The sequence below is a fragment of the Takifugu rubripes genome, chromosome 19, assembly GCF_901000725.2.
Source record: "Takifugu rubripes chromosome 19, fTakRub1.2, whole genome shotgun sequence".
Lineage (NCBI taxonomy): Eukaryota > Metazoa > Chordata > Actinopteri > Tetraodontiformes > Tetraodontidae > Takifugu > Takifugu rubripes.
In genome coordinates this window covers 17,952,636-17,980,484 of record NC_042303.1, presented here as the reverse complement: position 1 = coordinate 17,980,484, position 27,849 = coordinate 17,952,636, and the positions used below count along the sequence as shown (strand labels likewise).

Here is a 27,849-nt window from a genome sequence, read left to right as displayed (position 1 = left end):
CAATTTTGTGACGTTTCATCTCAGTTGAAACAGAATTTGTATTTTGTCAAAAACAACGCGACAAAACACATTAGGATAAGTGTAATGGGCGAGTTTATTGTCAGATAATGTTTGTTTATCACAGCTTTAACAACAAAACAAGGTACCAAGCTATTAATGTAACTTTTACTTAATGACAGTGGGATTAGTCTCTGCAGGGATAGTAGCCATTCATGATGATTCAGGACTGTTGCAGGCCCTAAATCTATAAGTAATCTATGTAAGGTTAGTAGAGCTGAAATTTCAACATTATTCAAGTACCGTCTGTTAGCAACAGCAGTGATTTAATACTGTGTAAGCAAAGCTGGTCCTCTTAAAGCCCCCTAACCTACAGAATGCCGAATCAAGAGGCACTTTTCTTTCATCATTAATAAATTATTTCTTACATTCAGACCTCCACCGTCACAGAGCTCCCAGTCACACGGACCCCAAACCAGCCATCCCAGAACTTTGTGTCTTGTCCTCCATGCTCAAATGAGATGTAACTCAATCCAGGACCATAGTCGGTAAAAGTATGGCTGACCTGGAGTTCAAAACACAGACAGACAGGAAGTACAGACAGTTCAGGAGGTGTTAAGAAATGTGTCGGTTGAGACTGTAACTCGAGATCAGAGATCACAGCACTGCACACTGGTTTGGTCAAACTGGGCTGGTCATAATGGGACAGAGAGACGGTGGATAGATAGACTGGTTTAACTGGAAAAGACAGGATTGGGAGCTTTAGTGGGAACGTCGGCCTGTCTCATGCAGCAGAGACGTCCACAGACGGCTCTCTATATTTGTGGTAATTGTCTCTGGGTTTTGTTCTGGACAGACTACAAAGAATCCTTTGTTGACCTGGTGGATCCCCGTGGAATGGATCATCATCAGATGCTGATTTAAACCCCACTGGCGTACATTAATATTTACCGAAGCTACATCTGATCAGACTTATTTGTTCAAGTTAATTTTTCCACCATGTACTTCAGCGTGTTCCCGAGTGAAATATGTGTAACTGTACTGTGTCAACAGATGTGTTAACTGGTCCCAGAGAGCCGTCACAGCTGTGAAGGAATGGGCCGGGCTGCACCAAACACTGCGGACCACTGGACCGGTATACCTGTCTCCATGAGCAGTCGTCACTGTCGGGGTCAAGGGTCACTGGCTCAGGTTTGAACTCCTGGATGACCAAGTGATTTTCATCCAACAGAGCTGCGGTCATTTGGTAGGTGCACCCGCAGTCGGTCCTCCCACAGTACCTGCGGGGGGGAGTCAGCTGTCAGCCGCACTGACACCAGGACAAAGGGCATGAGCTGTCCAGAAGGACACGTCGGTCTCACCAGTCCTCCACTCTCACAGCAGGCTGAGCATCCAGCTGTGCAGCCGTGAAGCCTTCAGCGACCAGATCGATGACCTGTCTCTTCAGACACAGCCTACAACACAGTGCATCAGATCTCTGACTCTCATCAGGCAGTTGGTATCAGGCTCGTGTCATTTAATCAGGTGTCTGAATGCCATGCTAGCAGTTTAGCGTTGCCGCTCCATCTGCTGCTAATACAGGCTCCTTTCAGGGGAACAAACACTCACTCAAAAGAAGTTGCAAAGTATTTGGTGACTTCGCTGTTGCAGAACTCGTAGCCACAGTCTCCTGGCATCTCCTCCACCTTCCACTGACTTCCTCCATTCTCAGTCAGATCCCAGAACTCCAGCTCTTCTGTGAAGACCAAGCACAATAAACTGTGTTTTATACCTTTAGATTTTCATTCTTCTTTAAAATTAGGTTTATTTTCCAGTTCATCTCAAGCTGGTTAAACACAAGTGGATTCAGTAAAAAAAAACAAAAAAACATCTTACCTTCTCCATTTGGGTTCTTCAGCAGATTTCTGGTCATGATTTAAGGCAATGAAGAAGGAAAGGTGGCCTGCAAGGAATACAGGTATGAAACATCTACAGGATCAGTGTCTTGTCCCCCCCTATATTTAAACATGGTTCATTCCAGACTGCCTTTATCCCCCCCCCCACATGCCAGGAAATGATGTAGATTTCATTATGTATGTGATTATTTGAGCACCGTGACAGAAAAAAGCCAGTGGCCCCAGTGTTGGGCCCAGCAGATGGATGTAAAAACTACAACGGAGTTCTAATCTGGGTCAGGTTCCACATCCAAACGTTAATTCCCTGTTTGCTGACTCACTGCACAACAGGCTGCGTAAAATCCAGCTGTCTTTACACCCTGAATAGGGGCATCACAGAGGATCAGCCAGACATCAGTCAGCAGAAAACCACCTGTGCTGGCCTGGTCTCAAACCAGCGGAAGCTGCCCTTTGCTCTGCGTAGAGACGTTTCTGTCTATAACGAAAAACAGTATAAAATAAGTAAATCTCACACCAGCCAATCTTCATATCTGTTCAACCTTGAAGTGAACTATAGGCCCACATGAGTATTAATAACACCACAGACGACTGTGCACCACAGGACAAAGGCACAGCTATAAAACAATCACATTAACGTCAAAGTAAAACAACTTTCAGTCAGTGAGAAATCACAAATTTAATCTCCTGCTCGTAACCAGATAGAGCGATTAAAATCTTATGGAACAAACCTCCAACTAGGTTACACAAACAAAACGTGTTACGAGATTAATCTTGTGTTTCGACATGTTTTGCGCATGTTACACAATTTGGTTCCATATTCTGCGCATCATTGTTTTCATGCAGAAACAGCTGAGTCATGTGCACGTCCACCCTCTGGCTGTCGTTGTGCACGCGTGTGTAATGTCAATTAAATCTGCTGTGCGCGAATAGGAAACAACGAGTACTTACAGTCAGTAAAGGAAGAATCAATCCAGTTTCTGATCTATGACGTCGTTCCTCTGCAGGAGGACCTTGGCCTTGTGGTGAACATGCACGAACAGGGAGGCACAGAGGGACAAACACAATACACCCAGGAATCTGCAAGTTGGGAGGGAGCGTCCATTCAGCAGAACTCAGCAGAACTACGCGTCAACACTAACGGCGAAACAGACCGTTCTGCACTCGGTTGAACACTTTAAAAAAGTGATTTAGATGTGATGTATTAATTGTACAAATACTTCTCATTAGTGCTTTAAGTAAAATTTGGTGTAGATTAATAGCGTCAGACAACTAAATCATTTTTGCAACGGTGCAATTTGAACCGATTTCACTTTTAACATTCAGTAAAAGATGTATTTTGGGAGAGTTTTTGGATTTATTTCATTTGTGTCGGCATCGTAAAGCATCAGGAGACACTTCCGGTGCTGTAATTACAACAATGAACTGCAGGGGGAGGTAGTGGACCATCAACGGAGAGGCCGCCTGGACTTCAGACCTCCCTCTAGTGGACAGTCGAGGTATTGTTTGTATTTGGCAATTGTTTAGTTTTGTTATATATTATTGAAATAACTTCATAGAAACCAATGACCAAAAAAAATGTAACAACTTGGCATCAAAGTATTTTTTTAATAGATCCCTAAAAACGGTTTTGAATCATGAGCACTTTGATGGTATTAAAAAAGAAAAAAAAACTCATATTACAGTAAGCACGATGCTGTTGTCAGAATACACATTAAGATTTATTCTGGGTGACAACATTGATGAATCAACAAAAGAATACATTACACAGACCACAACAGACACAAAAAATACCTCCCAATGTGGGAGAGACTCAGATCAAACATTGCAGTTTCTTCAGGATTGTCCTGCAGAGAGTACAGCACAACATTTAGCAACTGGTAGCAAAGACACTGCATCATAAATAAAATCTTGTGAATAATTCATACAAAAGGAAGAACACCAGGATTGCAAACACTCACTCCGGGAATAAAGATACTGCAACTTTAGTGCCTTTTTGTTGGGGGTGCATTTTCCCCTGTACTAAAAAGGGTGTGAATTCCAAATCTATCAAGTATGAAGCACATTATAGAAAATATCCCCCCCTCAAGTGAGCTCAAAGGGAGCAAATCCTGGCTGCTGCTAATTCTGCTAAAATCTCAATAAACTTCAGATACAAGTTCATGAAATACCAGTGCTTGACCCTTGTCAACTTTCCTGCTTCGGCATCTTTTAGTGCAGCACCAGATATTGTGTGTTCCAGTGATACGGCGCCCACAACTGTCCCTTCAGGCTGCCTGCTTTCCATTTACATCTTTCCTTATTTGCCTGCCAACGTGATAATAATTCCAGTTGTTTGGAGCAGCTGCAGTCGAGGTTCCGTCTTGGATCTAAGCTTCAGAGGATGCCTGAGGTTTGAGCTGGGCCTTCTCCATGGTCGTACCATATGGATCGGACCTTTTGAAAAAGCCCATCTGCAGGGAAATATATGAAAGCAAAATCCAAAACAGATCGATCCAAGACATATCTGACAATTAGAATATGTCCTCCTTCTAATAGAAGATCTGCACCGCATCATTTATAACTGTTTCTCTACGTCGCTCTCTGCCAATAGTAATGACAACATGTTATGAATGTTAGAAAGCGGTCAGGAAAACACCCCCAATGGTCTCAAACATCACAGGAAAATGAGCGGTCAGAAACTTTTAGCCACATTTTATGTGTTGTTGTAGTAATAGATTATGTTTATGGTGGCATTTTCTTTGTACAATGTAATTTCCACATCAGAGGAATGTGTTCGCAACATTCCGGGTCCATTTAAATTCCAAATATTTGTTCTGAGCCCCCAATTCTAAACAGATTAAGCCAGTTTTTTTGGCAGATTTAAATACGAAGATTCATAACAACATCGTAAGACTCTCAGCCAGAACTGTGTGATCATCCATCCGAAGCTGAAGCGTTCAGGCGCTTTACCTTATAGAGGAGATAGATGAGCAGGGCCAGTAAAAGCAGGCCAGCTAGGACAGCCAGAATGATGATCCACACTGGGACAAAGAACAAACTGTCCGTCCTTTTCCACGTGACAGCCGCCACCACCTGAACGCAACAATCGAACCATTCAGCTTCCGGAGGTTTGGACTGAAACACGCGATAAAGAAATAAGCCGATAAGCAAATCCTGATGAGTTTACCTTCCCGGATCCGGATGACTTGAATTTGGGAGGGATGGAATAAGGCATCTTGTCCACTGCGAAGTGTACGGAACACTCCAGAAGGTAATGCTTGTAGGGCCGCTGAGGACGGAGAAGCATCGTTGAATCCGGGACATGGCGGATGGAAATGATCGGATATTCAGTGCATCATTTTGTCCAAATTAAATCTGCACAGGAAGTGTTGATGCCAATGGCATCGGTTGTGATTCCTCTCCATGGGGAGCCTGGAGGGAGCGCGGAGGCCTCCCGCCAGGGCACCGTGCACGCGGGCGAGCCCACTCACCTCGATGAAGGTTTCGGCCCAGACTCTGGAGCGCACCTTCAGGATGACACTGGATCCTCTCTCCAGGAGGCCAACGTGACACTGCAGCTGCCAGCACTCCACCAGAGGGCACGTCTGCAGGAGGACGTCAGACACACGGTAAAGACGAGGCCGCACGTGGCGGCGTTAGCATAGCACTTAGCGTCCCCCTGCGGCGTTTCCTCCTAACAAGAGATTTTGGACTGATGCATCTAAATTTAGCAGCACATCTGGCGCATGCAGAGTCATTTTTGAAGCTATACATAAGTGCAGCAGTTTCTATCTTTGGTACAGGCGTAAGCACTAATTTATGGTGTTCTCCTGACCACACCCAGTCGGTCTGGGTCTTAATGTCAATCTGTGTCCCGACGTGAAGTTTTAAGAGAATAAAGTTGTATAAAAGGATAAATGATGACTTATTTCTTTAGAACACGTTTATTTTATTAAAAGGTGAGTTTTTTGGGTGAGTTTTTCTTTACTACGCTTTACGGTTACATCGCTGTTATTGGAAATAATTCCAGCGTTTAATTTGATTCATTTATGTAATGATCATGATTGTAAAACATGTTTCTAGACGGCAGCAGCAGGAAGAGGAGTTTGCTGCCTGGATGCACGTCGCTACAGTCAGAAAGATAATTGATGTCATCTCACGCGCAATTACAGCAGGCGGCCGGAGATGATGTCCAGAGCTCGTTAGTGCTGATCTATTTCCTCCGCAGAAATCTCATCATCGTTTCAATCCTTTGCCAGTTCAGAGGACACAGCGGCCTCTGATACAATGGCTCTATTTTGGTGTAAGTTCATTACACCAGCGTCCAGAACCCGCCCTGGCTGTAGTGCAGCAAAACTTGTGTTGCTTCTCTCTCACCAGGTTCCCGTGTTCAGCGAGGATCTCGGCGTGCAGCTCTCTCCTCTGGATCTGATGCTCCCTTCTGGATTTCACTGACATGGGACCATCAGCTGCTGCAGGACGGAGCTGCAGATGGAAGACATCGGCAGTCACGTTGACTGGAGGGTCTCTGCGGAGCGACCGGATCTCTGACGCCCGTCTGAGCGTCCTCACCTTCAGTTTCAAGGTGTTCAGGTGTTTGGAGGAGCAGCTGAGGGGCCCCTCTGTGACCACCTCCACGGGATAGAGCAGTGGGTGTCCCTGAGCCCTCAGAGGGCATCTCACCTCCAAGGTCGCCTGGCTGAACGCACTGGGGCCGTTATTCACCAGCTTCAGAGGGCAGTTGGAAGGAAACAACGAGAACAGATCAGATCTGAGGCGTCTTTACTAGCTACCAGCCACAACTCCAAAGATCCAAGCTGCTGTACCTCGTAGATCTGCTGGAGTTCAGGGCCGATGTCCTGCTCCTCCCTCAGACTCTGACTGAGGCTCCAGTTCGGAGGGGGGAAGAAGAGTTTGTCTGGATGGGACACGCTGAGACAGGAAGGCCCAGTTACAACGGCAACTATGATTAAATGATGTTTTGGAAATGCCGCCTCACCCCTGCAGAATGACCCGGGCCATCGCGGCCACCTCCAGCTCGTACGGCACCACCTCGCTCTCTGAGTTGTTTGCATTTTTACTACAATAAGAGAAACATGTAATTGTGGACTGAGGTGAAGACGGAAACATGGGAAACTCACCAAGGAAAAGGTGCTGTTTGACCTTAACTGGTCACACAGCCCTGAGCCCACCTTCGTATCTGGAGCTCAAACATCACAGTCTTGTAGGTGTCCCTCAGTCTGGGAACAGTGAACCGAAAGCCAGCCCATAACTACCAATGACAGAGGGTCGATTCAGATTCATTTAGGGCAGAGAAATCAAGAAGCATACGTCAAGGAGGACATGTTGGGTTCTTACACTGGTACCAGACTTCATGGGGTTTCCTAGATCGCACACAAGGTAGCGGGTCTGGTTCTCAGCCTCGTAGCTGCAGGTCAGCTGAGTGAAGTTCTGGCGAAGGCAGAAAAACACCGTCCGTCAGTCAGATGTTGACAGCTAAACCTGCAGTGGTTTCATTACTTCACTGCTAAAGATCAGAGCAGTCGCACGCAGTCGCCACCAGATTGTGGAGCTCACCCCGTTGTTGCGCAATATCCCGCTGTAGTCGGCCTCCGATGGCAGCGCCACGTACAGCTCTGCCTCATAAGCCCCGCCCTCTCCCTCATTCCTGGCGTTGAAGGTCAGGGTGACGGCGTTTTCCTCACCCAGGTAAACTTCTGAACGGTCACTACGAGAGAACGCCGCGACGTCACTCAAAATGAAACACTTTTACATCGTGGGCCTGTGTTGGATAGTTTATCTCTTCTGACTGAATCTGCTCTGATCAATGTAAACGCTGCTCTAACACATGAGCGAGCAGCCAGTAAACAGAGTTCGGTTATTCCTCGGACGCTCCCGTCTCCTCAGAAACCATCTGACCCACAAAGCACATTCACGCTCTCTCCTCCCAGATGGACAGAGCAGGTAATGGCAGAAGAATCCCCTCCTCACAGGTGAAACCCAAGCTAGCACAGATGTTAACTACTGCCACAGACCTGTGAATGCCTGGAGTACACACTTGGAGTGTGTACTTGGTGCCATTGCTTCTGTGTGTGTGTGTGTGTGTGTGTGTGTGTGCGCGCGCCTGCATGTGTGTTTTCATTTGACTCCTGTAATTTGGTGTGAGCCACAACAAAATACCCAGCAAGCAAACCTAAAACGTAATAAAACGCAGAGATGTGAGGCATTTAGGGGACAATGCTCCTCTGTTTCAGCTGCTTCCCAGAGGCTGATTCCTCATGCACATCTGTCTGCAAACAAATAATCTGATCACGGCCATTCGTCTCAGGAAACTACCCCCCCAACCCTGCTGCCGCCACCCCCTCCCCGCTCCTGCACGTTGACAGTGACACTGTTGTGTGCTGCCTCCGGCGCAGCCATAAATCCTTTTGACACCCTGCGACTGCAACTCTCTCCAAGAGCTGCAAGTTCTGTGGTGGTAAATTCATGTTTCTATTGAGCAGAAAGAGGAGAAAGTCTGGTAGAGGTCAGAATAATGATTCTTTCTTTGTTTCCTCCGTTTCCGCCTCCCCTCCCCCCTGTCTTCAGAGGGCCTGGACGCAGTGACCCCCTCACTAGGTAAAAGAAACCACCAGATGATTTTGATTAAGCTCAGGCAAGTTTAGCAAATATGGAGAAAGTAACCCTGATTCCCTAATAGCAACACTAAGCAGATGGTGAGACCAGGCCTGAAGTACAGCGTTCTTCACCACTGAGTTTTAGTTCATGGGAACATTAAACACCAGATAATTGAGCCCAGAAAACATGATTGAAGCCAGTGGAAACAATAAATCTCCAGTGACGGACCTTTCGTTCTAAGCTTAAGGAGACAAAAGCGAAAGGAAATTATGTTTTTAAAGTGCTTCATCAGTTGGGATCCCGGGACAGATGCAGATGTTCAGTTTCCGCTCTTCACTTCTGCACCTTCCAGGACGATAAAATTAGCACCATAAAGACTCAGCAGACTGCAGAAAAAGGTGTGTGTTCACTTTATGAATGAGCTGAGACGCAGCCAAACATTGTGCTGAAGTTCATTCATAAAAAAAGAACACTTAATAAATAACAATAACAAGTGAGCACCAAGATTCGTCATTCTTTCCTCCAGCAATCATGCTAGCGTAGGCATGCTATGAGCTAATAACTGTGTCCAATCATTTGTTTCCTGAATTATTTACACAAGTAAGAAGCGTCCTCTCCTCTTACATCAAGCATGCAGGACCTTTAATCATCTATAAAACTAACCATGAATTCAAAGTTCTTGAACGGGTTTACATTCAGTTTAAAGTCAACCATATGTGCATTGTTGAGGCCTAGAAAGGAGATTATCAAATGGCATAAATTTAAAACAGGAGAAGAGAGAAACAGAAAAAAGGAAAAACCTGGAGCCCTCCAACGTGGCCCGAGCCATTTTTGGAAGGTTTATAACATTGAACTCTGGCTATACGTGACCGTTTACCAAATGGTACTCTATATTTCAGACCCACAAACGAGTCAAAAGTGGGCACGCAGAGTGAAATCGGACACCAAACAGTCACCAAACAGCATGTGATCAATTTTCCATCCATGCTTGCACACTGAAACAAGGACTGTCATGCAAATTAATGACTCACTTTATCTTTACTGATGGCTCCCATTCAAGCATTTCCAACGTGGGCACGGCCCAAGAGACCATTTAGGCCATTCCAATATAATGTTACGCTCTTAAATAACTCAAGCCAGAACTTTGAGACACGTTTTGTGAGGGGTTTGTTAATAGCTAACAAGATGAAGCAATTAGGAATTAGGAAAAATTAGGAAGAACAGCTTTCATGCAGCTGCAGAACAGCTGGGAAATTACTGGGAGAAACGTCCCAGACATCAAGTGTACAATGTCAATAAAATAGATATTGTGAGTCATTAATACGCAACATGAAGCCCCTGAACTGCAACACAACAACAAAGTTAGATACAACAATGACACACTGTGTGGCCTCGATCAACGCAGGCAAAAAAGCAGCTCACTAACTCCCCACCATACAATGAACGTGGAATTTTCTAGAAAAGTCAGACTTCCAGCACCTCTGTGTGAAGATAAATCAGGTAAAGTCGTAGATTAATGACGTCCGCTCACCCGTAAACAGCCAGCTTGAGGTCAGGGACGCAGATGTTGTCCTCCCCACAATCCAGTTGAATCTGGACCTGAAAACAGGCGAAAGGGAGAGATAAATGGAGGCACGGGAAGGATGGAGCGCTGGTTCTGATCCGGGGAACGGATCCAAAGCTATGAAGAAAACAAATGGAATTAAGGAAGTGGATGTTTACAGAAGCTCATGCTTTAATAAAAGGATAAGGGAGGGTATAACATACATATCCTGCATATGTGCAACAACTGTCCTTTCATGCTAGCTGCAGTAATGAGACGTGTGCACGTGGGAAAGATGGAGATGAATGGCAGCACACCATGGAGAGGACTTAGGAGTGCCAAAAATGGGATTATTGTGGAAAAGACTCACTTTTGTAACATCGTTTGTCCTTCAGTCTTGCACAATACGACGTTTTTAATGGAGCATGTGACTTGGACGGATTCTTTTACCGCCGCTACATTTTCCCCTGCTTTCCTCTCTTTAGGTCAACCGTTTCTCTGCCGTGTAGCTCTACAGTGCCACAGTTGCCAGGCTCTCATCCCTCTCAACATCTGGGAAGCATTAGATTCTGAAAGAATGCTACAGAGGAATCAACCTGGCAATGGTTAGATGTGTCTGAGTGCGGAGCGGCTGCTCTTACACTGGCTCCTGACAGGAGAGGTCCGTTAACACCAAACAGACAGGCACATGCACACTCTGTAATAGACTCGCTGGGATGAAATGATGAGCCTCGACTTATCTTCCCCTCCTCAAACCACCTTTCATCTTCCTTTACTTTCATCTCCTCATCGCTCCATATGTGAGCCAGGTTTCCCAGCAGCTCACGCCGACTGTCGGCTCATTCAAATTCAAAGCCAGAAGTGATGAAAACATACACATATTGTAAACGTCATACCTGCCCGGCCACACGAGAGCCATATGATAGGTTTGTTTTCATTTATATCAGGGTTGTTGAAACCCGGGCCTCCATGACTGAGATCTCACCAGATTTTCTGACCTACCAGGTAAACCTGCGATTTCCTGCCCGGGAGGAAAGAAGACCCGGCCGGATCAGGCCCGGGAGGACTGGGTCTCAACACCCCTTATTTAGATTAATGTGCATATGCGGACAGAAATGCTACAAGGCCACCTCGGGGGACACTGATGAAAGCGAAAGGGTCACTGCGAGTCACGGGCTGAGGGACGTTCCCATAGTTCACATAGCAAGAAAAATGCTCAACATATTGTGAGTGTTTTCTGTTCAGGGCAGCACCGTGCCTCACCGTACCCAACCAACATAAACATCCATCTATATCTGGAGAAGGAGAAGGCTTAACATGAGCGTTTATTCCCTGGAGGAATACTAAAACACCTCCACAAACAGGCCTAGAAATCCATCAATCCTCCAGGTATGTGCAGGCTTTAGAGAAGCGCTCTGGACGGCTCCTCTGCGTTTGAAGCAGCTAATGTGATGTTCAAAGCTCCTTATTTTAAGGACATCCGTCACGGACTATAAATAAAGTAAATAAAAGCTTCCTCTGGGACGACACCCACCAATATGCAGAAACGATTGATTCGGAAGCAAAACGCAGCTGAGTCACTTCATATCCGATCAGAAACGTCTGAAACTGTTGCCTTGACTTTCTAGCTCGATCGAACCAGCCAGTAACAAGCACGTGACGTGCGCAGTCACACACCCACATCACACACTCACTCTGTCATGTATCACTCGCGTTTTGGTCTCTTCCGTGATAGTGGAGGCCACTGGCAGCACACATAAACAAACCACAACCAGATGTGCTGGGTGCCGCCCCACCCAGCCAGCGCTGTCAGCCTCCCTTCTGTGTTTGTGCACAGCCGTGACTCCCTGGTGCTCCATAAACTTTCTAACTCTTTGCATCGGAAAATAAAAACACCAGCGATGGAGCCCATAGGCAGTAATCAGCTCTACTCTGTCAGGACCGCCCACAGACCCAGAACCACGTGCTCTCTGGTGCTATAGAGGGGCCTTCTATTTGATGTCGGTTTAAAAATGGCCAATTACGTCATCCAGCTTTGAAAATGTCCTGATGGTAAACTATGGGTGGACGCAGAGCAAACCACCAATTAATGAAATTCAATTACTCCAGCTGTTTCTGCACACTGCTAATTATCATGGTGACAATCTGTTTTGCTCAGAAACGAGCGCGGCTCTATAAGAGCTCTAATCTATGATTAGTTTATATCTGGAGGATCAAGAAATTTAGAAAATGGGACCTCCGGGAAAAGACGGATGGATTTGGATGCACTTGATGCCTTCAGGGACGATCTGTTTTAATAGGCAGGTAAATAACAGCTTCAGTTGGTGGCTGAATTATCAGCCTCCACCAACAAAGAACCTCCTGACCTCTGCTTTGTCGTGTTTATTTAACCCTCGTCTATGAAGAGTGAACACACGTACTGTACCTTCTGCTGTATCTGCTGCTCTGTGTTATAATTCAGGACCGGTCTGAGGCCGTGCTGGTCCACCGACGCCTGAGGATCCAAACTGAAATTAAGGCTGACGTAAATGGGAGAGAGCTTATCCCGAAACTCGTCTTCAGCCTGCGACAGAGGGACAGAGGGACAGAGGGACAGAGGGACAAAGGGTCGGAGGGGCAGAGGGACAGAGAGAAAGAGGGACAGAGGGACAAAGGGTCGGAGGGGCAGAGGGGCAGAGGGACAGAGGGGCAGAGGGGCAGAGGGACAGAGAGATTCTTTCATGTGGGAACTTAAATGCACACACCTCCCTCACCTGTTGTCTTATTGGGCTGTTTCCTGATTAAAGATGTAATAATATAATACAAAATACAAACGGAGAGTCTAGAAATGTGAAAAATGGCCTCAACGTATGATTGAGTGTATCTCCGAGACCTGATGTGAAGTCTGTAACGATGGAAGAAAGACTAAAAGGGGAATAAGTGGCGTTCAGCCTGTGCTGCTTGACTTTTATCATTCAAACTGTTTGTTTTGAGGTGAAAAGAGCTCCGGGCTCAGATCGCTGCCTGACGACAGCAAACGTCTCTTTGATCAGGTCGACCTCTGAGTGACGACACCGCCGGTACTGTAGCAGTTTGACCTCAAACAGCAACTTCAAACCGGGTCTGTCAGGGACGACGTTAACCTCCAACCTGCTGACGACTTAATCACGCTCACCTGGTGACACAGGTGCAAAACACTCCGGAATTAGAGGCTCAGCCAGATCCAGCAGGAGGATCCAGTGTTATCCACAAAAATCCAGAAAGGTCGATTTTAAGATGCCGTTAAATATATTAGCAAGAACAGGCACTTGGAACGTTTCTGTCCACAACCGTGTCCAACGCCCATCCTGCTCAGCTCTGGCAAGCAGGGACACGTCTGGAGGACTTAAAGGGTCCGGAAACCCAAAAATATGTCATTCCTGAAACAGTTTGTGATGTTGTCTTCATAATCAAACTCTTAACTGTTTATAGTCAGCGTCTGTTGCTGAACTTTAGCTCTCCTACAGAGACATGACGTCCTCGTCCTGCTGTGGCTTGAAAAGAAAAATAAGGAAATGAAACTTTTTTTCAGTCTCCGCTTCGATTAAACCGCACGTTGGTGAAAAATAGGTGGCTTGGTAATAATAAATGAATGTTAGGAAACAGCACAGCCATGAGAATCAGGAGCACGTGTATAAAAAAAACAAACATGTGTAACGTGTCTGCAAAGCATTAGCATTCTAGCATATTTACATTAATATGATTTGCAGTCCCACGTTTACTCTCCCGCAGCTGCGAGCATTTGTAAAACATTTATTTTTGCTTTGATAGAAAGTTGTAGTCGTCCTGAATTTGACTGTTTTGTGTGACTGACCCTGAGATATATCTGGGTGTCGTGACACGAGCGGCCTCCATCAGAGAGACTGAAGTTCTTCAGCAAACTGGGCTGCTGGCTGTCCAGGAAGAGAGTTCTCCTGACAGACTCCTTCTGACTGGGCTTCACACTGTCCAGCTGGAGCTCCACCACAAAGGCTTCACATACAAAACACAATGCACACTGTCAGCAGTTCAACATGCATAAGTGTGTAGAAGGAATCTGCAGTTAACAGTATATGTGTATTTCTAAGCACTGCTATCAACCACATTGCTCTATAGACAGCCCAGAGCGTACACATCGATGCACTTAACCTAAACACTCACTTTATAAAGTGCTGGAGCCCACCAAGTCATGCTGTATTTACATTATTGTTCCTCTATCTTGATCCTAACTGCCAAATTGACCACAGTGAGGTCCAGCATACTTGTGGCAGCACAAAGAAAGCAAGATAATAGGGACCATCTGTGAGAGTGTGTGTGTGTGTGTGCGTGTGTGTGTGTGTGTCTCACCTAGATGAGGAGGGAGGTGCTTCCCATTAGCCAACAGGCAGAAATTGACGTTGATGCTAAAACCAGAAGAACAAAACCTTCAGCGATCATAGATGAGTTTTGGCTTCTGCACTTCCTGTTTAAACCTGCAGTCAGGCCAGCACGTCGGCGCCAAGCCCGTACGCAACGTTGGAGGATTGCACACGGATTTCAGTATTCACCAGAGAACGTTTAGGTCAACCAGTAAGGACTGGTTCAGCAGGGCTGACAGGAGAGGAACCGCACTGATGCAATGAGGCAGGAAAACACGATATGTTTACGCAATCGTTCGTGAAAAATGCCTCTACAAAATAAGACAAGTCGTTTAGAGCCCACAGAGCTGTGGAATCGTGCAGAAACCTTTCAGCCCCGCCTACATCCTGACTTCCTTTTATTTCAAACTAATATATGTATAATGGAGTATCGTCATCGTGTGTTTATTCACAGACCAGCTGTGACATAATAATCAAATGAGGGAAGTGCGAGCCGGCGCTCTCGCTGATTTCAACATCCTTTTCCAGCCTTGTAATAACAGCACCCAACTTTCCATCCACCTCCTCCGCCTCCCTCCAACTTCTCCTTTTCACTTCTGCTCAACGTATTTTCATGGAAGCACCAAAAATAGGCAAAATGAGACTAACTCGCATAAATCTACAGGGACAGAATCTAAAATGCCGCCCTGTTGGGCGAAGGCAGCTCAAAGTGCTGTAAAAATAATGGGGGTTTAATGTGTAAATGGTGAAACTGGTGGAAAGAGTTTTGCTGGAGCTGGAGTGAATTCCCCCTTTCTTGACTGGATCTAATACTGAGAGTAGAGCTCAGAGCAGCTTGGACAGGAAACTGGCAAGCATGAAGTCATCTGACATGTCGTGAGCTGGCGTTTGGAAACTGAAGCTGTTACATAACATTTGAATTGCTTTTCATGTTCTGTTTCACTCCTTAGCTACTCTTTGACTGTAAAAATATTGCTGTGATGACGCTGAATACTGTAGATTGGGGGCCTTTATATAAACATGGAATACATATAATCTCCTGATGGAAATGTATGTTTCAAAGGCAGATATTTCCACCCATACCAAGACACAGCTATGGGGCCTGTTCCAGTGAGGAGCTCGCAGGTCTTCTCCTCCTGGTTAAACAGGGTCGGCTGCACAGTCAGGGACGCACTGACGCTCACGATAGGCCGAGCCCTGAGTGACAGCAAGGCCAAGAATGAGTAGGAAAACAAGAAGATTCCACATCCGATCCGTCAATAACATTGTTTAGTGTAACGTACCTGTAGAGCACCGCTTTATCGACACCAAACGCACCAACAATCAGATCTGCAAGAAGCTAAAGTGAGTTCACGGCAGGTTGCCAATGTTCATGGACGAATGAGACCCGACGGTCGTCTGCAGTACCTGGGTACCCGTTATGATCGAGGTCTGTGTTGCCCCGCAGGGCAAAGCCGAAGTTGGCCGGGAAAGAGCTGAAAGCCCACTGGCCAGAGAGGGTCTGAGTGGGGGTGTCCATCAGGCCTCCAGAACGGCCATTATAGATCAGGACCAGTCCTTGCTGGTCGTCTCCTCCGTAGGGGCAGCCAATGGCCACATCTGGTGATAAACAACCCAGAAAAAGGAGAAGTTAAAAGTTGGATACTGTATAATCAAACAAAGCCAATCTGTGACGTGTGTAAAACCATATTTTCTTTAGCAAACAACACCAGGCCTGGCCGAAAGTGCTGCAGCGTTCTGCTCACATACCATTAAATCCATCCTGATTGAGGTCACCCAGCGGAGCCAGCGAGCTGCCGAACCTGCCGTACGCCTGTTTACCCATCAGGTGGGACTGACTGGGCTCCAGCAGCAGCGGGCCCTTCTGAAGGTACACGTAAACTTTACCCAGCTCCTCCAGGCGGCCGCTGGATCCCTGACGCATGAACATGGGAGCTCCCACCAAGAGGTCGTCCAGACTGGACAGGTAAACAAATACAGGAGACAAGTGGTGTGAAAGAAGATGGATGGAGGAGAAATGAGACTAGAACACACAAACACACAATAATCATAATGATGATAATAATCTATAACAGCTTCAGTTTAATGGGTTCCATTTTTCTGCATGAATGCAGTTGAGGAGAGAACATGGTCTTGTTCTACAAATGGAAGCTAAAGCAGATGGTTATAGCAACCTTGGGGGCAGCAAAAGTAAGAGTTTCTAGATGAGAACAGCTGACTGATGTGTGGGAAACTTCCAGTACTGCCTTGTTTACTCTCTGTCCCTCAAAGCCTACGCTTCACGTCACGGTCCCACCACTACTGCCACCGTCATCTGTCCCGTGTTACTCTGGTCCCTCACCCGTCGTTGTTGATGTCAGTTGCTGCCACTGCGTAGCCAAAGTAGGAGCCCATCTGGAAGACATTAGAAACGTGACTCAGTTAGCCTGTAATCACACCAATGTGCTTACATCTTTGCTTTAATTTTCTTTCACCCTCTCAATTTTCTCCTTTTCTGTTTTGTATCATTCATGGAGGTTGTCCTACTCGGTCCCCTCTGTCTCCTCCTCTGCTCCACAAAGCTCTGTTAGAGCTTCTGTGAACTCGGAGAGGCCGGGGGTCTGGGTGTAGAGGTCTCACACACCCTCACACAAGAAAAGATGAAGGTTTCTGCTTTAGCAGCGACTCTGTGTTTTCACACGTGTAAACCTGGTTGTACCAGCACACTGTAAGTGGCTCAGAACAAGGTTCTGCTGTAATTCCCTTTGATAACATGGAGGAGGTCGGCCGAGCACTCTCAGAAACAGGATCAACATATCCTGTAAAATCTAAACCTCTGGAATGTTCATCTGGCCACAGGTGAGAGCAGCAAGGCAGGAAAACACTGAACAGTTCGGTTTTCACACTCCTCAGCTCGACATTTATTTAGCTAATGCTAACCACCAGCTACAATCAAACAAAAGTGCTGTAATTATATGGAACCAAAACAAGAGACTCATTGTTGTGTACTGATGGATGAAGCGCTTCATCAGACATGGTAGTCATTCTATAGAAACAACAGCTCACCACTACACACCGCTACTATTATAGAAGTGCACGCCACATCCTGTCGTATCATTCTAAAACACATCAAAATAGATCAACGTGGGACTGGGCATAAACAGGAAATAAACACAAAAAATGAACCTTTTCCCATGTGTTCTCCATTTTTACCCTTTAAAGTGACCTTGAGGGTCCAAACCTAGTATTGTAATTATTGTCGTTATTGTTAATGATAACTCTAATAATCATTCTGGGGCTCAGTCTTAATAGCAGACCCCTGATCTTATAGTACTGTGGTGTCAGCTGGAGAATAAACTGAACAATCTGAATGTGTAGTTAGGACAAAAAGCCCAGCTGAACAGATCTGCTGCTGAAGAGCATAAAAATGGCAACAGTTTCAGTTTCATTCAGCCAGACGCCAGCGGCTGTTGCATAAAGTCTCTCGGGTGTGTTTTTGCAGCTGACTCGAGTCAAACAGTCCAAACGTTCAGAAAGAGAATCAGATCCCCCCCTAAGCCTCAAACTGACATCAGATTCACTAAAACAGAAAAAGAAGAACTATTTGTGACCAGAAGAGAATCCTCTCTGGCTCCACGTGCTTTAATATAGGTGCTGAAATTGCAAACACATCTTTAAGGTGAGCAAGTTTCCGCCAATTCTATTTTCCCAGAGTCTGGCCAGGGCTGTCAGACCCCCCCCCCACCCCCCACCCCTCCAGTGCAACAGCACATGCTGAACCAATACGAGTCGAGCGTCTTTGTAGCCTGCTGTTTCTGGGTTTGATTTGCAGCTTTAGGAGCCCATGAGCTGTGCATACTGTAAGCTACACCTTTGCCCCTCCTCTCCACAGGGCAAATTCCTTCATCCCACCCCCCACCTAATGCAAGAGTCTCATCTGGACAATGTCCACTGGACATACCTGCTCCCCTGTGAGGTTGATCAGAGACTTCAGATCCCTTCCACTTAACACGGACACCTACGACGAGACGGGCGACATCACTGTTGATCGGAACGTGTGAACATCTCAAAGCTACGATGATTCATTCTGCAGCTCTAGTTATTGCACGTGCACTATCCTGTATGTAGAATTCTGTGCTAGCAAAACATGCGGGTCACTTACTAAACCATACAGCATGAGTCCTTTTGGGACTCCTGTGACGAAATCTGCTCCGAGGGAAGAAAAGAACAAATATTTAACAGAGTGAAAACACATACCTTCTTCATTTGTGTGCATCTGTTAACATTAATGCATGATTGACACATGGTGTGAGAATAACTGATGAATAACTGACAGAGGTGCTCAGGGGTCACTAAACTCTGGACCCAGCCATGCACGCTGGTTCCCTGTACTGTAAATATGACCCTCACCTTCTTCACCATCCCCGCTGAACTCCCCAGCAGCCACAGAGTAACCTGCAGGACAGACGTGCACGGACGCACGGGTTCAGAGTCAGGCTACAATCTTTGGGTTGACTTTTGTTTCACAGTTTACGCAGCTATTTCCCAAATCCAACAAAATATGGAAATGAAATGGAAAAAATAGCTCATAGAAGACTACAAATTGCTCCATCGTGATTTTAGGTGGAAGAAGTTTGTTAGTAGTAGGACTAAGAAGCTGACAGCCCATAATAACTCACCTAGGTAACTGTCGTCGTAGCTGCCCTCCACCTGTCTCGTCTGAATCTGCCCGTCGACAGAGAGCAGGAAGTAGGATGGGTAGTAGGCTTTGACGATCTCCTCTGTGGTGGCTGATATCAGCTGACCTGCGGTGTTTCATAGAAAGGTTAAAGGTCAACTGTTGGCCGTCGTAGCTTTCGGCGCTTTTTCCTTGGCTTCAGAAAACCCAGGCGGTTCCACATTCTTGAGCGCTCACCTTGCCAGTAAAAGCTGCCGGGTCCCCCGAGCACGACCCTCCCGTCCTGCAACACACAGCAGCGGCCCGAGCTGAGGAGCGTTCGTGTCACCGAGCACTTCAAACAATCTCTGCTAATCGAGACGGGAGAACATGCGAGCTCCTAGGAAAACTCCCGTCAGTGTTTTTCTTACCTTGGTAAAGTCTGCGCTAAAGCCCCCCTGACAATAGCCCTGTCCAGCAGGTCCATGCCGTTCTGCAGCGAGCAGCACAAAACATGAGAAACGCTAATAAACAATCAGGAAAAGTGAAAGCTGAAGCAATCTCCAGCGTGACTGCCTCCATTTGAGGGACGCAGGCTGTTCTGTGCACTGTTGCCTCTGTAAGCGATCCTGCCCCTTCTTTGTATTATCTTGAGGATATATTTGGTCGTTGCAGTAACTCACCTGTCCGACAGGGGGCGAACTCCACAAATGTTTCCAGGCTGTCCACTGAGAGGAAGCACGTTCCAGTAACATCAGCAAAAGGTGTGTTGTGTTCGGTCCTCCAGTAATACCTGGGAGCACAAGCCTGGGAAGCAAAGAGGACACCTCGCATTTTAAAATGGAAGAAAAAAGGTTGAAATGTCAAAAATTAGGCTGCGCAATCGCGGCTAATAATGTGGTGTTAAGCTCTCCATTAAAATCCTGCTGGAAGATGAGCGTCTCTGGTGGCACGCTCACTTATTCTTACCAGGATGCGGTTACCATGGGAACGGACTGTAGCACCAAACCACTGACGGGACTTGAACTCAACCTGAGTGTTCACATCATTTATATAGAAATACCGATCACCTGGAAGAGAAAAAAGGGGAAAAACGCATTCCAAAAAGGTTTCCTGGATGCTGAAACGAAACCACATTTTAACAGAAAAGATGAGAAATCGGTGCAGGAATTTTGGAGGCGTCAGAGCTTTTATGAAGACGCTTCCTGCACTCTTCCTTCATGTGTCGGGGTCTGTTCTGACGAGAGGCCCTGGCAGGATGCCACAGGCGAGTGTGTGCGACTGGGTGCACGTGTGCCAAATTGTTAATTTCTATTTTATTTTAGTCATTGATCATTGTCTCTTCTTAGTAAAAACCAATTTCCTTTCAACAAAACAGTCACCGCCCCTCATTCAGCATCCTTGAAAAGTCGTCACCGCCCTCAAAGCCTTGAGTGAATCCTGCCTTCCCAGCTGAAGCACGTGCACATGGCATGTTTCCTGCCCGTCCCGTCTGCTGTGTGTTGCTACCACTTGGCGTGCCTGTTGGGTTAACAAGCGTCTGGGCAGCGTCTACAAACACACGGCGAGCCCTGAACCCTCTCATGGGAAATCCAAGATACGGTAAACAGACCGTAGGTGTGCGCTTGTGCACGCAGCTCCAGAAACTGCCAGTTTATATTGGCATGTTAGTGTGCAATCATTTAGGCCCTGTGATCCTCAAATGGTGGTCCTTATCGCTTCCTGCAGTTGTGATGAATGCGATTATTTTGCTCGCAGAGCTCGGGGCAGTCCGGGCCCTCTGGGGTCCTCGTCCCCGTAATGACTCGGACCTAATTAAACAGCACAAACTCTGGGTTGGAGGCCGACAGGAAATCAAAGCTTTCTGCAAATAGTGTAAGCGGCCCGCGACCCAAAGTGGACCACCATTAAAACACAGCAGAGGCATCAAAGGCTGAATTTGAGGGAAGGAGAGAGCGGCTGGATCAGGAGCTGCAGCGAAGCAGCGAGACCTTTCTTTCCAGAGTATTTCCTTTTATGACGGGGCAGATTTGTAACAGAGGTTGTGACCATATGGAATTAACTATAACTGTTCAAAGGAGGCGGGGAGCTGCACTTTTGACCTGAGGGTCAAACACAGGAGTGTCAGTCAGGACGCTGCCTCCTGCTTCTTCAACCACTTTTATGGTCAGTTGGCCACACGCGCGATTCTACAGCTCTGTCTCAAGGTTCAGTTTTGTATCCTGGAACACTGAAAGTCACTATATGAGGGTGAGGAACATCCTGACTCTGGGATTCGAAGGTACAGTTTGGCTCCAAAGGGAAATAAGCGTTAGTTCTCCCTTAAGGAGACAGCCTACCTTCCGTGTCAAAGTTGACAATGCTGCAGTTGGTCTGGCTCCACGGACACAAATACACAGCTCCTCCTTCCACAATGTCGGGCTGGCTGGTGTTGGCCTTGGGAGCACCGATCAAAATACTGAAACTAAGCAGAAAGGAGGAAATAATAGGAGCTCTACACAGCTTCTTATTTTGGATAAATCGTGCTGGTGTATGCAGCCGAAAGGATAAAAGTCGTCCCCCGGGTTTAAAATGATGAAAAAAATCACCATTGTTTTTCATTCTTAAACAACCAGGTTTGCACTAAAAATGTACACATTTTATGGTTGGAACCATAATGAAGGTAAGAAAGATTCATGCGCTCCCTCAGTTGATGGCTGTCTCTGTGAGAGTGTGACTGTTTCTGCAGCATTACTTTGGTGATGCTTTTAAGGTTTCTGGGGGGGAGTGCTCAGGGAAACTGAAGACAGTGGTGACTGATGACATTAGCAGATATCAGGCAGACTCTGTGATCCCCTTCCCTCAAATAGTCTGGAATGCAGAGGAGGAATATTTACATGGCTGGATGAGTTTTCCTTATAAACCTCTCACTCCACAGCTCCTCCTCTGACATCAGTGTGGGCTTTTAGTGGCTTTCTATTCAAGCAGCCCAGGACTTGGAGCCTTTAGCCACTCCCTGTGATCTCTGCATGTGTGGATTTGTAAGTTAATAAAATGCAGTTAATGTGCAGCATCGCGACGACGGACGCTTGCGTTGAGACCTGCAATAAGAATTCCTTTGCTTCAAATTGGCACAAACATCTGCTCAACGGGAGATGACTTGGAGGTGCAGCGAGGTCAAGGATGGAACATGTAATTTGTGAGGGAGGATTTATGGGCTGGTGAATTCTACTTTGTTAGGTTCTACTTCATTTCTTCAAAACACTATTTATCCGGCTAACATTGATTAAATGTAATAATGTGTGTGTGTGTGTGTGTGTGTGTGTGTGTTGTTTGCCTCTTAATGTGACATCATAAAAGTGGCAGAGGGTCATGAAAACAACTTCAATTCAGGAGAGAATAACTGGAAAGTAGTGATTTTAATCGAGGCTGTTGTAGTAGCTGTAATAATAAATGAGACAGATATCTATCTGCTGTGTTTGGTTTATGAATAGTACATCAGTGGGTGGCCAAGAATGAAATAACTCTAATTTATCTTGTGTTTGCATGAACTAAAGCCTGAATTACAAAGATAAATATTAACTCTGAGTGAAATACCACACTTTTACAGTAGCTGTCCAGATTCTGCCTCTGACCGACTGAGGTACAGTTATGGCTGGGATGACTTTACTGTGGAACTGTGGCGGAAACCTCAGTGTTTTACTCTTTACATTTAATAAAGAGGTTGGTGAGATTTAAGGTGAATCGAGAACATTCATGTAACTCAAGAACGACTATTTATTACAGCTATGTAAGTCACACAAGGGTCACATTAGCATAATTGCTATCAATGTGGTCATACTTAAAAACATCACATTTCTTAGATTATAGTTGGTATCAACAACAGTTTACACACAGACTGAATTTAGTTTGTGTTGTAAGACATCTTCTGGTTTAAGATTCTGATTGAGGTGGGCCATGAAAATGCATGTTACTCTGTCCCAACGTAAAGTTCACACGCGTGTTGAGGGCCAACAGAGATGGCGGTAAGCAACTTTAACAAGGCTCCCCTCAGACGAACAATCTGGTAATTGGTAGAATGCATGACAGCATGGACGGGCAATCCCGTCAGCAGACCCAAATCATTCCGGATCCTTTTCCAACTGCATTGTTTGTGCACAACCAGACAAGGATCACGATGGAATACTCTCGCGGCAATTTCCAACAGGAATATTAGTCTTGTGAGTTTGCTGCACCCAGACTAACGGGGGTCTAATGGCTACAAAATGGAGAAAACTCAACCTGCAAGGCTCAGTCTAATCCACTGTTAGCAGTAGAAAGCTGAGACACGGCTGATAAGATACAACTGGAACAGCAATAATCTGCACAGGTAGAGGAGCAGCTAGCAAACATGGTCCAGTGTTCTGTTGACCAACAGGTTATGATAACTCTGATAACTGCTCTGTCACAGAAGACGCAGCAGATGACAAGCCTGAGGTTGCTGTTTTTATCATACGCTGAGTCCTCAGACGGGGGTCGCACAGCTCTGACAGCTGCGAACAGCTGGCTGAGAAGGTATTTGACCGCTGCAAGAGGCGGAAATATGCAACATTCTGTGTTCCAGCAGTGTCATCACACATTCTTGGAGGAATCAATTTACTAATTTCTCCTTTACTGCTTCAGAGGGTATTTTCAAAAGTTAGTGTTGAAAACATTTGTCTTCAATAGAGTGTGACAAGCGATTCTGCTTGACTTTTGCCTGAGATTACGTTATATAGCATTAATGAGACAGTCTCACATCTACAGCCCAACAGAGATGACAGAAGGCGGTAACTCTGGCTCCTTCTCCGTCTGTGTGTCACAAGTTCTTTATATGACAGCAGTTCTGAAAGCTTCTCAGATCAAATCTGAACCACAATCATCCCAGGAGGAGCATCACATGCCCACATGAGGAACCTCAGGGTCCTCCCCATCCTAGAACCCCTGACTACACCATGTCTCTGTTCCTCCACGACCAAGTCCTTTTGTAGCTCTTTAAGGATGTTTGGACAAATAACTAAATGCACAAATGCTCCAACTGCAGCTCCTTATGTAGCATATAAAACACCATAAAGCCCCAGTTTTCTTGTGTACCATAGAGACATCTTTGTAAATAAAAGGGTGTGTCTGGTCTTGCGCAGCAGCTCGTCACCTCCTTCTGTCTCGTTAGTTCATATTCAGGACATCAGGTTAAAACCCTTTATCTGAGTCACGCAATGTGGCTGTTTTCAATCAAACTGGGGCCGGAATCCAGGGAGTGTGAGTGAGTGAGTGTGTGTGTGTGTGTGTGTGTGTGTGTGTGTGTGTGTGTGTGTGTGTGTGTGTGAGAGAGAGAGACAGAGAGAGAGACAGACAGAGACAGAGAGACCCTGAGATAGAGGGACAGAGAGTCAAAGGTGTCAAGATATTGAAAAATGCTAAAAGTTCTGATTAGTTAAAATTGGTTTAGTAAACAGACTGATAACCTGGTTTAGTCCCTGCACATCTAGCGATCAATCAATCAAGTAAATAGATGATATGAAAGACATAGTTTACCCATAAAAAGTTTTCCATAAAATAAAAAATACTTTAATACCAAATGTCCAGGATCCCTTTCTTCATACAAGACAGAAAATCCAAATTTCTTGTTTTCTTATTGATATTCTGTCATCCTGGTGTTTGTGTTTACATGTGATCAGCTGATTACTCGTGTGTAGCAACAGTGAGCTGAATATGACCTCAGAAACCCCTTTGACGGGGTCATTTTTGAGTTTACGATCCCTTTAAACCTTAATCCGACTGCAATCAGAGACCTTCTAATATTCTTCCTCGTTATGAGATGATTCCTGCAGCGTGGTTTGCTAGATTTTGTTGATGCTTTTTGCGTTGATGCGCCCGCAGTTTTCTGTTGATTAATATTGATTAAAAGTATTTTACGCAACACACCAGCAGCACATGTCTTAACCGAATGCGTAAGGGGCGGTTTGTGAAAACGTGAGCAGCCCCTACCTGGATGAGTTGTTGAAAAACTCCACCGAGTAGCCGAAATAACTTCCCCGCTGTCCGCTGAAAACGACGCGTTGCTGCTCATCCAAGTTAAACGCCGCGCAAAGACGCAGCAGAAGCGCCACTACAGGTACACACCACACGGCGCGCCGACAACATCCACCCCGGGGCCGGCAAGAGAAAGGTCCACGAACTATGTCCATCTCTTTTTCTGCGCGTTTTCTGTCTCATTGAACAGCTGAAGCCAAACACGCATCATCTGCGCCGTTCTTTACGCGCGGCAGTGTGCGTGCAGGTCATCGGTGATCCGCGCCCGCAGGTCCGGTGTGCTGCCCCGCAGAGAGCGCAGAAATGTGAAGGCAGGGCAGGACAGAGCCCGACGGAAAAGGGAAGGAGGAGGAGGAGGAGGAGAGTCTCGCTGGGGTGGAGTTTAAAAATTACAATCTACTGCCCAAACACAACCCATGAAACGCGTCAAGGTTCGGTTCCACACGAAGAAATCATAAAATGACCCCAAGTCGTGACTTGGTGCGAGTATCAATCTAAAAGAGCTGGTTTAAAAAGCAGAGCAACCACATTTAACTGGTTGTTTTTTTTTTAACAGATGTGCTGGGCTGTAAAAATACTCCAGGCCGGATGACTCAGTGTTGAGGAGTATCAGATATTCCCTCTGAAAACCGAACTGAGACGTTTTGTTGTGGTGTAACATTACTGACATTACTGACATTACTGACCAGCTCACAGCATCACTGCTGAAAAGGACATCAAAAATTAGAAATGTGGGGCTGTCTTTCCTACAAAAACACATTTTTGAGAGTGTTTGTCACATGTTTTGACTTTCCCCCACATCTTCAAGGGGGATCTGTGTGAATTTAATGTTGAACCAGCAACCGCAGCAGTCAATAAAGGCAAAATCGCAAGGAAACATTCGCATCTTCACCTGGACAAAACTTCACAATGTACAAAATCTGAACTCAAAGTATCGTGGGCCAGAAAAGGACCAGAAGTTGCTGACTGTCAGGGAGTCCTGGCATTGTTCAAAAATACATGTCAGGGCAAAATTAAGTGTGACTAAACCTGGAAACTCCACACACATCAATCTCCAGCTCCATCTCTCATCACTGTGCTGGAACTGAACTTGCTAAGTGTCCTACACATCTGCTCGTGCGTGAGTGTGTGTGTGTGTGTGTGTGTGTGTGTAGGAAAAGAGGGCCTCTACATTTAAAAAAAAAATGCGAGTCAAGCAGTGCCTGCCAAAGGCAATAAAGGCCAGACAAAGAGAGTTTTCTCTGTCAGAGTTTGTCAGGTTTTCTCATGGCACAGAAGCACAACAACATGTTGGGAAACCTTAATGCTGTTACTTTCCTTACAAATGCCAACGTCTCTTCTGTTGGGTTTAAAATCGACCCTTTCTATTTATTCTCTGGGATATGCTTTAAAAATCTATACAAATGCTGTAGGTAGAAATGAAGCTGGTGGCATCATAAGGGTGAAACGGGTCAATATAGTTTAGTCCTTTAAAATATTATAATAACACGGTATTTTTAAAATTAAAACAGTTCAACGTTACAGTACATTGATTTCACTGACCCCTACTGGCACAAATCCTGAACTGCACCACGATTGAGCGCCATTTTTGGTTTCTACACATACTGCACGTGCACGTGTCAATTCACGCACGTTCCATTCATAAAATCTACAACAAAAAGTTTATTTTCTAATGCATTTACACATAAGGACCTTTGTCATTAGAATTGAAAACTGTCACAGCTGCATGTGTTGCAAGGTTTTCACTGGCAACATGAGCAACAGCAACATGAGCAACAGGAGCAACAGCAACAGGAGCAACATGAGCAACGGAAGCAACATGAGCAACAGGAGCAACAGCAACAGGAGCAATATGAGCAACAGAAGCAACATGAGCAACAGGAGCAACATGAGCAACATGAGCAACAGAAGCAACATGAGCAACAGCAACATGAGCAACAGGAGCAACAGCAACAGGAGCAACAGCAACAGGAGCAACATGAGCAACAGAAGCAACATGAGCAATAGGATCAACAGAAGCAACATGAGCAATAGGAGCAACATGAGCAATAGGATCAACAGAAGCAACATGAGCAATAGGAGCAACAGGAGCAACAGCAACAGGAGCAACAGAAGCAACAGAAGCAACAGGAGCAATAGGAGCAACAGAAGCAGCATGAGCAATAGGAGCAATAGGAGCAACAGAAGCAACAGGAGCAACATGAGCAACAGAAGCAACATGAGCAACAGGAGCAACAGCAACATGAGCAACAGAAGCAACATGAGCAATAGGAGCAACAGAAGCAACATGAGCAATAGGAGCAACAGCAGCAACAGCAACAGGAGCAACATGAGCAACAGAAGCAACAGGAGCAACAGGAGCAACAGAAGCAACATGAGCAACATGAGCAACAGAAGCAACATAAGCAACATAAGCAACATAAGCAACATGAGCAACATAAGCAACATGAGCAACAGAAGCAACAGGAGCAACAGCAGCAACAGCAACAGGAGCAACATGAGCAACAGAAGCAACAGGAGCAACAGGAGCAACAGAAGCAACATGAGCAACAGAAGCAACATGAGCAACATGAGCAACAGAAGCAACATGAGCAACAGGAGCAACAAGAGCAACAGAAGCAACAGGAGCAACAGAAGCAACATGAGCAATAGGAGCAACAGAAGCAACAGGAGCAATAGGAGCAACAGGAGCAACAGAAGCAACATGAGCAATAGGAGCAACAGAAGCAACATGAGCAATAGGAGCAATAGAAGCAACAGGAGCAATAGGAGCAACAGAAGCAACAGGAGCAACAT

General features: G+C 45.9%; 2 protein-coding genes across 5 annotated transcripts; both read right to left on the bottom strand.

The window, feature by feature from the left end:
- Positions 1 to 70: 70 nt before the first annotated feature.
- fbxo2 (F-box protein 2) lies at positions 71 to 3,090 on the bottom strand. 4 transcript variants are annotated; one of them, XM_011614390.2, is made up of 7 exons: positions 2,841 to 3,090; positions 1,873 to 1,939; positions 1,606 to 1,732; positions 1,359 to 1,451; positions 1,139 to 1,277; positions 426 to 562; positions 71 to 244 (listed from the first exon to the last, which is right to left on the bottom strand). In XM_011614390.2, exons 2-6 carry the CDS (start codon positions 1,907 to 1,909, stop codon positions 428 to 430), a joined length of 531 nt encoding a protein of 176 aa, XP_011612692.1. In that variant the 5' UTR covers positions 1,910 to 1,939; positions 2,841 to 3,090; the 3' UTR covers positions 71 to 244; positions 426 to 427. The 4 variants fall into 4 exon arrangements, with proteins under 4 accessions (XP_011612692.1, XP_011612689.1, XP_029682433.1 ...); XM_011614387.2 differs by adding an exon at positions 2,305 to 2,367 and having other exon boundaries at positions 71 to 562; positions 2,841 to 3,084; XM_029826573.1 differs by adding an exon at positions 2,213 to 2,367 and having other exon boundaries at positions 71 to 562; positions 2,841 to 3,083.
- A 388-nt stretch (positions 3,091 to 3,478) lies between these two features.
- On the bottom strand, positions 3,479 to 25,373 carry LOC101073028 (integrin alpha-5-like). The gene is made up of 30 exons (XM_003973770.3): positions 25,009 to 25,373; positions 21,363 to 21,487; positions 19,993 to 20,093; positions 19,707 to 19,830; positions 19,455 to 19,516; positions 19,282 to 19,327; positions 19,046 to 19,171; positions 18,777 to 18,821; positions 18,529 to 18,572; positions 18,328 to 18,384; positions 16,729 to 16,781; positions 16,137 to 16,345; positions 15,795 to 15,986; positions 15,671 to 15,716; positions 15,471 to 15,584; positions 14,377 to 14,432; positions 13,865 to 14,022; positions 12,458 to 12,595; positions 10,021 to 10,088; positions 7,449 to 7,599; positions 7,230 to 7,322; positions 7,064 to 7,143; positions 6,871 to 6,951; positions 6,698 to 6,803; positions 6,444 to 6,599; positions 6,249 to 6,356; positions 5,363 to 5,476; positions 5,059 to 5,160; positions 4,842 to 4,964; positions 3,479 to 4,342 (listed from the first exon to the last, which is right to left on the bottom strand). The coding sequence occupies exons 1-30, from the start codon at positions 25,206 to 25,208 to the stop codon at positions 4,259 to 4,261; spliced, it is 3,162 nt and encodes a 1,053-aa protein (XP_003973819.2). The 5' UTR covers positions 25,209 to 25,373; the 3' UTR covers positions 3,479 to 4,258.
- Between the last annotated feature and the right edge of the window lie 2,476 nt (positions 25,374 to 27,849).

Bases quoted from the DNA above. Each gene is read 5' to 3' on its own strand.
- fbxo2 (XM_011614390.2), bottom strand. From the start codon at position 1,909: ATGACCAGAAATCTGCTGAAGAACCCAAATGGAGAAG. The intron at 1,452-1,605 runs GTGAGTGTTTGT...ACTGTGTTGTAG, and splicing joins TACTTTGCAACTTCTTTTGA to GCTGTGTCTGAAGAGACAGG. The intron at 563-1,138 runs GTATACCGGTCC...TTTGAACTCCAG, and splicing joins ACGACTGCTCATGGAGACAG to GTCAGCCATACTTTTACCGA.
- LOC101073028 (XM_003973770.3), bottom strand. From the start codon at position 25,208: ATGGACATAGTTCGTGGACCTTTCTCTTGCCGGCCCCGGGGTGGATGT. The intron at 19,328-19,454 runs GTAAGAAAAACA...TGTGTGTTGCAG, and splicing joins TTAGCGCAGACTTTACCAAG to GACGGGAGGGTCGTGCTCGG. The intron at 12,596-13,864 runs GTCAGTCACACA...CCTCTGTCGCAG, and splicing joins ACACCCAGATATATCTCAGG to GCTGAAGACGAGTTTCGGGA.